We start from the raw sequence: 12692 nt of genomic DNA, 5'->3' as shown, positions 1-12692 counted from the left end.
CAGAGGCAATTTGAGAACATACTGCTGTCACTTATGGCAATTTGGGATTGTAAATAAAGTATTGGTTGTATTGTATACGTGCTCGAGTAGAGGCTTGGCATGATAATTCTACAAGGCTTTAACATCTGCTTTGACATGAATAAGGACATTTGGCACTTACAATTGTAATCACGTATAAATAATAATGAAAGTATTCTAGTATTAAAAGTAAGCATCCATGAAGGTATACAAACAAAAGTTATAATTTTCAGAAGAGTAAAAACACATTTTATTTTGTGTTGTTGAAGGCTTTCATGGCCAGGATCACAGGGTTGTTGTATGTTTTCCGGGCTTTATGGCCATGTTCCAGGAGTATTCTCTCCTGACGTTTCGCCCACATTGATAGCAGGCATACAACAGGCAAAAACATACAACAACCCACATTTTATTTTCTTGTTAAGAGCTTGAATAAATATCAGTGTCCCTCTTCTGAAAGCCATTACAATCTGCTTGGCACTGAAGAGCTGTTGTAATTAAGGTCACACGGTGTAGTCTGTCTCAGTATACAAAATCTTCTTTGTATTCAGATTTTGACATGCATGATAACTACATTTTCAAATCTTGCTTTGTATGAGAAACATTCCGTTCTTGTGAATGCATTGTTAGCCTCCTGTCAAGTATGTTTGCTGTGTATTTGCATCATCAAGGTGAAAAAAATCTTATCTTTCATACTTAACTGTTCAAATGGTCATAAATAAAAACTTTTCAATCTTTCATGGGGAATAGCAGGTATTTTTGATACTGATATTGACATTTTGTACATGTTGGTCATCATACTATAATTGTTGAAGAGAAACATGTCAGTCTATTGGTCTGATATCAGATGCTTGTTTGATGATGTTTCTGATCCAACTTTTGATCCAGTTGTGGGTTTCTACTAGTAACAGTTTGACATTTGTTGATTTCCCTCCCCTCCCCAGAAAAAGTCTGCACTGCTTCTCGCTATGTTACTGAAAGTTTTCCCGGCCCCCGAGTCATTTCAGGACAGGGGATAAGGGGGAACAATTCTATGTGGTGTTGAAGGTTTTCATGGCCGGGATCACAGGGTTGTTGTATGTTGAACCACCTCAACAGCATCTACCCAAACATCTAATTCACCATGGAAAAAGAAAAGGAAAACTGCCATTTCTAGATGTTCTGGTCATCCGCAAACCCAATCAACAATTGGGCCACACAGTCTACAGAAAACGTACACACACAGATAGATACCTTCATAAAAACTCCAACCATCACCCAAGTAAAAAAAAAGAAGCACAATCAAAGCCCTGACAGACCGTGCACAAAGAGTCTGCAAACCTCACCTCCTCCAAGGTGAACTAAACCACCTAAACTGGGCTCTACAGGCCAATGGATACTCCACCACAGACATCAGAAGAGCTGCAAGGCCAAGAACAAGCCAGGAGAGTCAAGACAAAGATCCACCCAGAGGAAAGGTGTTCTTACCATACATCAAGGGAACCACTGACCGCATAGGCAAACTGATGAAGAAGCACAACAAATCCAACAAATGCTACGGTCAGCAAAGGACAAGAGGGATCATCTCACCTCTGCAGGAGTCTACCGTATACCATGCAGCTGTGGACAAGTCTACATAGGGACCACCAAATGCAGCACCCAAACATGAGTCAAAGAACATGAAAGGCACTGCAGACTCATTCAACCAGAGAAATCAGCCATAGCAGAGCGCTTGATGAACCAACCTGGACAGAGTATATTATTTGAGAATACAGAAATGCTTGACCACTCCAACAACTATCATGTCAGATTACACGGAGAAGCCATTGAAATTCACAAGCATGTGGACAACTTCAACAGAAAGGAGGAAACCATGATAATGAACAAAATCTGGCTACCAGTATTAAAAAACTCAAAAATCAGAACAGTAAATAAGAAGCAACACTCTGAAAACTGAGGAGTTCCAGACATGGGAACCAGGAGCTAATGAGTCCGAGCAAAGGATGCTCCCAGGCAGGAAGAATCCAGGAGATGAAGCTATTCAATGCTAATTAGGATGATTAACTACAACATTCACACTGGCCTCCAACTGACAAAGAGTTCTTCTCTCACCCTGGACTTTCCACAGATATATATAAACCTTCCTTGCTTAGTTTCTCCATACCTCACAACCTCTGAGGATGCCTGTCATAGATATGGGCGAAACGTCAGGAGAGAATACTTCTAGAACATGGCCATACAGCCCGGAAAACATACAACAACCCTGGGAATAATTCTATCGCTTACCCTATTCTACCAGCAGGAAAATCCTTTGAATCAACATGTTTCAGGATTGTCTTATATAGGTACTTCCCAAGCTATCTGATGTCAAGAACTGGCAGGGTTTTTTTTCCTAATGTACCAAGGGTAGGCACCACATTTTTTACCCGTTAGCTGTACCTATTTTTCTTTTCTGGAAATTCAGTGCAACTCAGCAGTTAATAACAATAATAGTTCGGGGACTGGAAGTGGTCTGTGGACCACCACTTTGTTTAGCACTGCTCTAAGTCAGTCTTATATTTAGAACAGAAACCACAATCTGCCTTCAATTTTAAAATGTGTTTTTTCCAGTGTTTCTTTGTTTCTAAGATTCCATCAATTGTAAGGCACACACTAACTTCAGTACCACCACCAACAAAAAATACGTAAGATTCACTTATGATTCCTAAATGCACCCTGTTTTTAGCAACATTTGAGTGGGGGTCTTAGAACTGAAGAAATACAGTAATAATAATAATAATAATAATAAAAAAAAAAACTTTATTTATACCCCGCCACCATCTCCCCAATGGGGACTCGGGGCGGCTTACATGGGGCCATGCCCAGGACAATACAATATAATCATATCATAATGCAATTAAATAATACAATACATAAAATAAACAGTACAACATAAGATCAAAACAGCAGTATAACAAGGGCGGGCCGCATGAACACTACAATTAAAAAACTAGATTAAAAATTAAAAACTCTGGGTGAGAAAGGGATCAGAATAAAAACCTCGAGGGACAGGGACGTCAGATAGTGAACCAGTCTAGAGGATAAATATTGGGGGGAGTAGCAATTGTTTTGCCTACTCTCATTTTCTTGAACATTATAATTTTTATACAGAAGAAATCTACAGCTTGGCATGTCCAGGGAAAGCTGATGGACCCATTCCTGTAGGGAGTGCAAATACCTTCTCGGTTGTATAGTTGTGTCTCTTGCAGTTGCTCCAGATGTTGAGCATATTTCTCACATAAGATTGGCAATGAGAGGTCTCCTGTACAAATCAAAGCAACTGTGAGAAGAACAGCCATAAGACCATGAGTAGACTGCCCATATGGCAAGAGATCTGCCAGCTGCGTCTGAGTATGCTGTATCTCATGCCTAGTATTTATTGATAGTAATTTTGGTTAAAAATTGAACAATATGTTTGCCAACATTTAGCATAATAGTGCATGCATGCAACCAAATAAAATAGCTTTCAGTTGAAAACATATTGACTATCAGCAAGCATGGACAAGATGCAACATCCCCTAAAAATGTATTTGCCCTCATATCTTGTAGATTACAGAAGCATTATTAAAGGAAAGAGATAAACAAGCAAAATGGAATGGCATTCCTTTGCTTTTACAAAAGCTGTATGAAAACAGCCACCCCAACAGTGACTTTTCCCAGTGCCAAAGCATCTTAAAGGTAAGATTTCTTAATCATAAAGAGACTGTTGTATGAAGGATGATGTATTTTGTTGAATTCATTTTCCTGAGATGTAGTAAACCAGTGTCCTTACAAATTGCACATAATTCATTGATTCTGAAGTGAATGAGAGAAATTATAGTTTGCTCTAAAAGAAATTGGAATGCCATAACATTTGATTTTCCTGGTACATAAACTACTTTGGACAAGAGGCCACTGTCAGGACACTAGATCAAATAACATAATGGATTCCCATTAGCAAAAAAACCAGACAAGATTACATTTTATCACTCTATTTGTTTAATTGTTACACAACATATGGAGAAATCAAAATTAGAAGGAGAGAGGCAGGCACCAAACTTTTGAAATGGACCACTCTCAATTTAAAACATGTAAATGATGCCATATAACTGGCTGAAAATATAAATAGAAAATATTTGGAATGATTACTGATGAAAATTGCAGCCGACCATGAAAAACTAGGGTTACAACTGAATATTTTAAAAAGAAATGACCACAGATGCTTTGCATAATTTAAAATGATAACAAAGAGTTCGAAATATTCAGAGAATTCCTATACCTTAAGAAATCAAAATGTAGACTTCAGTCAAGAAATTGGAAAACATCTAAAAGTTGGGAAGGGGTCCATGAAATTACTAGTTGAGTGTAAAAGCCACATTTAATATTAAAGCCAGAATCATCCAGGTTATAGTATTTCCAATTTCTAAGTGTTGGCATGAAAGCTGGATACTGAAAAAAACTGATAGGAAGAAAATCAACTCATTGAAATCTGCTAGAGAAGAATTCAGTGGATACAATGAAATGCTAAAATTATCAATAAGTGGGTTTTACAACAAATCAAGCCTGAACTTTCACTAGAAGGGAAGATACTAAACTGAGGCTATCATGCTTTAGGTATATCATGAAACAGTGAAACCCATTAGAAAAGACAATAATATTTGGTAAAGTGGTAGGAAATTGGGGGGGGGGGGGGGGGAGAAGTTCTCCATTAACCTGAACTGAGTCAAAGAATCCATGACCCTCAGTTTGCAAGACTTGAGCAAGACATTTAATGACTGGCTCTCTTGGAGGTCCTATATTCATAAGGTCACCATAAGTCGAAGTTAGCTTGACAGCAAATAACCATTTCCATTGTTTTCTGGATCCCAAGGCATTCTCTTAATGGAAAATCCCTTGATCATTTTTTGTTTCTCATTTTAGTGATAGAAGTTGCTGTAGAGGGTTAGGGTTGGGGTATTCCAATTTCTTTTAGAGCAAACTATAATTTCTCACAATTTAAAGGTTGCTCATTTGACATTTCCCCTATAACCTTGTATTTGGAAGTTTCATATGTCTGGCTTGACTGACAGCAAGCGAGTCTTGTTTTGTTGGAACAAGACTCGATCATACTTAAATTAGACTGAAAACTGTGGGGAATGTACATTTGTCATTACTAACTTGCTTATTGATATCAATATGAGTATACTTACAATATGACTTAGCTGTGATCCATTATTTGTACTTTTTATTTCTGTTATCTTAAGCTGATGCAGTTACTCAGTCTGCCTTTGTTGATGAAATAGACCATCTGGTGTTGCAAATTGGTGTTCTGAAAATGCTATTAGTATCATCCACTCAATAACATTTGCCTGTAACGTGACTAATTATTTTTGATATGAAATGTAGTTGAGCATTTGAACTCTATTTTTATTTCCTACCAGGAGATTTCTCCCCTCCTTTCAATGGAAGCCATGGCATTTGTTACAGAAGAAAGAAAGTCTGCTCAAGAATCCACTTTTCCAAATACCTACACATTTGACTTATTTGGAGGAGTTGATGTAAGTGATGTGTGGGTTCTGCTTTGCTATTAGCATTCTCCTCAAAGAATCAGTGTGGGTTTTGCTCAAGGTTGAAACAATCTCTTTCTTGGCTATTAGGAAGGTAGTTCCCTCTAGATGAAGATGGTTCATCCTTTGGGAAAGAAAACTGTTGCCTCTCTCAGACATAGACTACTAGCAGCCCATGGTCTATATGTGATCAGAAAAGGAAAAGAGAATGAAAGTCATCCTTACTAATGCAAAAGCATGTCTTTAAACTGCACTAGAAATGTCTGTTGCATTTTAAGTGATATTCTTCATCAGGGTAGTATCATTATATTATTTATAGCAAAGTACTTGGAAAAACTTACAGAATACAGTCCCCCTGAAATATTTACTCAAAATGTGCTGTGCTGGAGAAACTGTACATTTTTAATAAGCAATAAGGCAGAGGTGGGGGATCTGCGATCTGAAATAGTGTCTTAATTTGGTAACCATTACATACCAAACTATTATCAATGGCCAATGTCGCTTTATGTTTTGGTTGAGTATCAGAAAGTGTTGCATTTAACTATGCCAGCTGCTGCAGTAAGGAGGAAATAACTCTTAACAAACTGTAGGAATGAAATAAGTCCATCAAAGGGGAAGAAGCTCCTCATATTCCTATCTTTGGAGCAACTGCTTTCTGAATAATGTTGTTTCCTCTAAGAATTCTACATTTTTCAGTCCAGTTCCTCTAGTCTAGTATCAAATTTAAAACATTTAAAGGTTGCATTTGCAATTTAAGGGAAGGTAAATGGATGTTAGATTAGAACTGTGGGAGATCACAGTTTGAATCCCCATTTGGCCATGGAAACCATACTCTCTGAACATAGGACAAAGGCAATGGTAAACTTCCTATGACTAAATTTTATGAAGAAAACTTTAATTTAGTGTTGCTATAAGTTAGCAATAACTTGAAAGGATACAATAGAAACAACAAAAATGGAAGAAAAATGCACACCCAGATCTTTGTTTTCTTAATAGGGATTGCTAGATTATAGCGCTCTGCATTCCTTTCATGTGTGTTTGATGGGAAGAAGGCTTATTTGATGGTTTGAGGCTAGGGTAGCTCCTTTTGGCTGTCTTCTGACAGCAGTTGAAACTTTTTGTATTCCAACAAGCCTTTACTAAATGACTGCAGTGAACTTTTTAATATGTATCATTTAATTTAATGGATTTTAAAGGTTTATAAAATCCAAATTTTTGCAGTTTTGTGTATGTGTATCCGGTGTTTTTTCTATGCATTTTATTGTATTTGCTCTAGAATTTTCTAAATTCAGGTCATCAAATCTCAGTCTAATACGCTTAAGCTGTTATATGCGAACATAGTCACTTCACTCCTTCCTTTGTGCAAGTGATAAACCAAACTAGGAAATTGATTGATCATAGCTTCTTGTCATCTCAGAACTGGAACTTTGATTAATGGCTTCCAGAGAAACCAGTACGTGAAGCCATGATTATATTGGAGGTGGATAGATTGTGATTCCTTTGATTTCTTGCCTTTATTTTCTATAATTACCATATTGACTAGACCTGATGGGCTTTAAAGGCAGAAAACAGCCACAAGGCCACTGTTGCCTTACATCTTGGTTTGCTTAGAAGACATTGCCCATAGTTCCCAACTTAGATATAATAAACATTGCTGTTTGTGAGTCAACATGATAATGTGGTTTGAGTACTGGACTAAGTCCCTCTGTAACCAGGTTTCAAATTCCACTCAATAGCAAATCAGCTCTGAACAAATCTTCCCATGGAAACCATAAAATAGGATCACTAGTATTCGGTATCAACTTGAAGACATATCAAGACGTATCAACTATATCTTTGCCAAAATAGCAAGTAGTAATATACATTGTCAGGCAGGTGTAGCCTTCATGGAATCAGATAAAATTAGTTCCTGTCTTTACACAGTTGTTCACCTCACCCTGTGAACACTGACCACATACATAACAGGAAAACAGATATTTCTCCTCCTTGTGCATACCTTATGAGCTCACAAGTTTAAGACATGTGTACAGAATGCAGGTATGAGCAGGTTATGTTTGGACACATCCATTTTGTGCACCTGCTCTTGAAATATGACTATTGTTATGAAGAGAAACAGCAGAGACACTGGCTGTTTTGTGTAGTATGGAAAAGAGGCATATTGAGCACCTAGTAGTTTGATTAATGCTGAAACAAACAATTCAAAGCTACTATTAAAGTAATAGTTACACCATTTTATATAAATATATCTATAGTCATTTCATGTTTCATTCACAGCTACTAGTAGAAATACTTATGAGGCCAACTCTTATTACACAGAAGAAAAAACAGAAAAGTAAGTAAATGCCTATCCTTCATAAAGTGCTATTTTGATTCTTTTATTTCCCCCTGTATCTTGAAAGATGTGTTCACTAATGTAGGATAATATGTTCTTAACTATGTGTAAATATTTCAGTGTTAGGTCAGAATTTCTATGATAGCTTGAGGTGGTAAATTTTAGATTAAAGCCATGTTTTTCTGAAGGTTTGAAGAATAAATCCAATGATTGCATTTTATGTATAAAAGACTTATATACAGAACCCTTTAGTGGAATACCTCGTGCTAGCTCTATGATTTTAATTTAATTTTAATTTTAATTGAACGAAATTAGCTACCTACTATAATAATGATTGACATCTCTTGTGAGCCAATAATGCTGAGAAGGAGTGCAGTCCTGCCTTACCACCTTTGTACTGCATATGCCCACTCACCCTGTATTAGTTCTTTAACTGTGATAGTGTTGGATTTTGCCAGATGATATACTTGTTGTTTTTATTATTCTTGTTTGTATCAAATGCTGTGTGCATGTGTGCTTGCAAGCACAGACATCAATAAGGAAAAAAATTACAGATATCGATGTCTGTTTCAGGGAGTTTAAGAAGCCCTAACTTGTGTTTATATCTCTTTCAGTAAGTGATGACCTCATCAAGGATTGCTTAAGTATATTATACAACACTTGCATATGTGTAAGTCATAAACAATGAACCAAAAAGCACTTTTGCTTCATGTTACAGCTAGGCTTAAATCAGTGACTCTATGTGTGCTCTGTGGAGCCCTTGGAACTCCTCGAAGCATACTGAGGGACTCCACAGTTTCCTCCTCTTCCTCTCTCCTACTCCTCCCCTTTCAAGCTTTCCCTCCTCTTTCCTGCTCCTCCCCCTCCCCCGCCTCCTTTGCATCCAAAAACCCTCTCCCTCAACTTCCTTGCTTCCAAAATCCTATTTCCCTCCCACCATTCAGGGGGTCCTTTGATTGGGCTTTTCCGGAATGGCAGAAAGAGATTGGACTGGATGGTTCCTGGGATTTTCCACTGAAATACTGTTAAGTTTATGTTGGTTAAAATCATTCTTCATTTAAAATATTGTGGTGTTCTTTTTCTCTCCCCCCCCCACTTATTTGCACTTTTAATAAGATATTGTGCATTGTGCATAGGAATGTGTTCATGTTTTGTCAAATTTTAAAACACAATGCTTCAAAGCGTTTGCTCATGCCTGATAAATATACATTATATATAATATAATATACAAACATTTCTTTGGGTGCCATGAGAAACTTTTGCTTCAAAAGGGCTTTGCTGTAGGAAAAGTTTGAGAACCCCTGGCTTAGGCGATTCTTTACCTGATTGAGTTAATCTGATACATATCAGTTGTTTGAAGTGCGAGTGAAACAGAGTGTCAATTCTTACTACCTATGATCTTGAAAAAATATAGAACAGCAGCGATCGCAGGGCGCTTTCTCCTCCCTCTCCTCTCGAGCTCTCTTCGCTCAAGAGAAGGAGAGGGAGGGGCACCCCTGGCAGCGCCTTGGATGATATGGAGGCTTGGTTAACCGAAACTACTGTATCACATTTTCACATCTCCAGTATTATTTGAAATGTCATTAATTAGGCATCATTCAAGAAAGATTTTGATACTTGATCATGTTTTTGCCCACATTAGCAATTCAAGCACCTTGAAAGCCCAGCAGTGCCTCCCTCTCTTCTTTTACTAACGTATTTACTAAGATGCATCTCAGACATTACAAGAATTACTGTTCTATGCACTTTGTTGACTGGAAATAATTGAGATGGTATGCTTTATCTTGTCAGTGTCACTTGTTGTTCATGTCTATTCCTTTTTTCATTTGTGCAGACGGAAGGAGTCACTAAACGATTGGCAGAAAGGAATGATTTTGTATTGTTTTTGTTTACATTAATGACAAACAAAAAGACTTTTCTGCAAACAGCCACTCTTATTGAAGACATCCTGGGAGTGAAAAAGGTTTGTTAATAAGCCTATATGACTATAATTAATCTTGGAAATTTGACTGAACGTATGTGTAAAGAATTGTAGGCGTTTACAAGGTACATCAGATATTTTTTACCAAAGATTTTGCTTGATAAATCTCCATTGGCAGCGCATTCATGGTTTGACTGAAAGCATAAAAATGAACAAGAACTAGTTAAGGTTTCAGTAGCTAAACTTAGAAATACTCATTTTAATACATAAGAATCCACTCAAAAAGAAAAAAAGTTTTCAATGAAAACTCAAGTGAAAAAAAGTCCAGCACTCTCTTGAACTCTGTTTGAGTTTTTATTTAATTTAAATCTTTCATGGAAAAGATACAGCTGCTGCAAGACGGTTTCAGCCGGATTTTTTTAACTCCCAGACAGAGATCTTCTGCTGTGAAAGGGTCAAAATGTTATTAGAGAACTCAAAATAAGATTATTAAACATGCGTAAACTTTCTCTTGACTTGCCATCTGTTTTCTTAGGGAAGAATTAAGGTTGTCATACTGTCAACAGTTTATTACAGTTACTGTTTGAAGCTGAATGGAATCAATGATGTTTTGGATTATGTTTATCTTGTCAAATAGTGCTGACCTTAACAACAGGATTGGAGACAAAGCACAGCATTTTAAAATGGGGGAAGAGAGCAACATGAATATGTGGGGAGGTGAAAAGCATCATGATTGGGTCAAATCCATATAAACAGTAATTATAGATTTTACTGGTATAACTTCCACAAATAAGGTACAAAACATCACCAGTTTTTAAGGAATCTGTGATGGACTGTAAGATGCATTGCAACCCCCCCCCCCCCCGAAATGAAAGTGTTTATTTTAAATTTTGTTACCCTCTGAAGATCCTCTAAAGCAGTGGTTCCCAAACTTATTTGGCCTGCCGCCCCCTTTCCAGAAAAAATATGACTCAGCGCCCCCTGGAAAGGGGGTGTGGCTTAGAGGGGTGGACGTGACTCCTGCTCAAGAGGGCGGGGCCTAGCCTCTCCCCTAGTCCAAGATGCAGGACTGCGAGGGGAGGTGGGCGGGGCCACAAATGGATGGTCAGGATGGGTGGGTGGAGTTACGAGCTCTGAGGCAGGGTTGAGCTTCTATCCTTTTCCTGCGGCGCCTGCCAGGACACAGGAGGCGGGGATAGAGGAGGGGGCGGGGCCTCTTCCCAAGTGCCTGACGGGACTGAACCTCTATACCCTGCCCCCATGTTCTAACAAGCGCCTCAGGGGAGGTATACAGAGGCTCAGTCCTGTCTCGCGCTCTTGGGAAGAGGCCCCACCCCTACCCCTAGCCTCACCCTTTAGTCCTAAAAGACCTCTCAGGAGAGGTATAGAGGCTCAGCCCTGTCTCTGGCTCTTGGAAGGAGGCCCCGCCTCGTTCCCTAGCTTCGCCCTCTGTGTCCCAACAAGAGCCTCAGGAGAGGTATAGATTCTCAGCCCTGTCTCCGGCACTTGGGAAGAGGCCCCGCCCCTCCTCTGGCCCCGCCCCCGTGTCCTGATAGGTGCCATCACCGTTCCCCTGGATCGCTCCAGTGCCCACTGGGGGGTGGTAGTGCCCACCTTGGGAATCACTGCTCTAAAGTGTAATCAATCTAAATCTAGAGCAGTTTTAATAAATAAGATAAATTAACCATCAGCATGTAACATGTCTCCTTTTAGGAAATGATACAACTGGAGGATATTCCCAGTCTCTCCAGTCTAGTCTCTAGCTTTGATCAACAGCAACTTGCAAACTTCTGCAGGATCCTTGCAGTTACAATTTCAGAGCTTGACACAGGCAGTGATGATAAGCATACACTACTAGCAAAAAATGCTCAACAGAAGAAGAACTTAGGTCCTTCTCGGGCTGAAATTAATCAAGGTAAATAATCTGTCATAAAAAATTTTAAATGTTACTGTGTTGGGTCAAATTATTGTTAGCCACTGTAAGTCTCTATGGGGAGAAAGGCAAGATAGAAATAAATATGATAATTTGAGAACTTTTTTCTCTCTTGGGCTTATTTTGTTTCCAGTTATGTCCTATTTCTCCTTGTCCTCCCTAGATACTAAGTGTAGAAGCTGCACTTGAAATCTAGTCTCCATTTCTCAGTATTCAAAGCAATGATACATTGAAAAGTATAAATTAAGTATAAATTAATATCTACTTGAGAAAAAAACTAAACTTGATATTGTTAGTCACACATAGAGTTCCTAACAGTTTAGTATATTAAAAGCAATGTTCTTTATTTCCTGTCATAGCTACACTTCTGAATATACCTGGCTTCATTGAACGATTGTGTAAACTAGCAACCAGGAAAGTATCGGAAACAGCAGGAGCTTCCAGTTTCCTCCAGGAATTAGAAGAATGGTACACTTGGCTAGATAATGCACTCGTCATTGATGCATTAATGCGTGTGGCAGATGAAGAGACAGAGCAAAGCAGCACAGGTATCTACTTTGAAATTAATGGGCTAGAACAGCTTTGAATATAGAAGAGCAAAATCACTTAGTTTTATTACTTTCCATCTCATATGTGCATCATGTTTTGAAAAGAGGATCTACTATGCATTTAAAAATATTTAAAACAAGTATTTATAGATTATATTGAGACAAAAGATAAAGGAATTGAGTGACCTTTTGGCATTCAATAATTATTTTCCATAATAATGTATGTTTTGACCAACTGCTTTAATTTTCCCATTTACATATTTTTCTCTGCGTAAGCACACTTTTTAAATGTCTAGTATTCCCCGTGATGAGAGCTAGATGTGTGTCTCAGTAATCATGTTCTCATTTAATTACTGTATGTCTTTTAGTTTTTAAAAAATTAATGTTGGTCTTAGATACT

The 12692-nt window shown here is 38.1% G+C and overlaps 1 protein-coding gene and 1 long non-coding RNA gene across 2 annotated transcripts in view; both read left to right on the top strand.

Moving 5' to 3' along the window:
- LOC134298447 (uncharacterized) overlaps positions 1 to 12692 on the top strand; it is a 374816-nt gene that overhangs the window by 189295 nt on the left and 172829 nt on the right. The gene's annotated exons all lie outside the window — the stretch shown is intronic.
- The window catches only part of trpc4ap (transient receptor potential cation channel subfamily C member 4 associated protein), a 33418-nt gene that overhangs the window by 4314 nt on the left and 16412 nt on the right, over positions 1 to 12692 (top strand). The window contains exons 2-8 of the mRNA XM_062978780.1: positions 3583 to 3711; positions 5433 to 5549; positions 7833 to 7890; positions 8505 to 8560; positions 9725 to 9853; positions 11525 to 11726; positions 12104 to 12292. Coding sequence (XP_062834850.1) covers positions 3583 to 3711; positions 5433 to 5549; positions 7833 to 7890; positions 8505 to 8560; positions 9725 to 9853; positions 11525 to 11726; positions 12104 to 12292 — 880 coding nt within the window. The remainder of the gene's footprint in view (positions 1 to 3582; positions 3712 to 5432; positions 5550 to 7832; positions 7891 to 8504; positions 8561 to 9724; positions 9854 to 11524; positions 11727 to 12103; positions 12293 to 12692) is intronic.

This window comes from Anolis carolinensis, chromosome 4 (assembly GCF_035594765.1).
Source record: "Anolis carolinensis isolate JA03-04 chromosome 4, rAnoCar3.1.pri, whole genome shotgun sequence".
In the NCBI taxonomy this organism is placed as follows: domain Eukaryota; kingdom Metazoa; phylum Chordata; class Lepidosauria; order Squamata; family Dactyloidae; genus Anolis; species Anolis carolinensis.
Note: the sequence above shows the minus strand (reverse complement) of the source record. Positions and strands in the feature narration are given on the sequence as shown.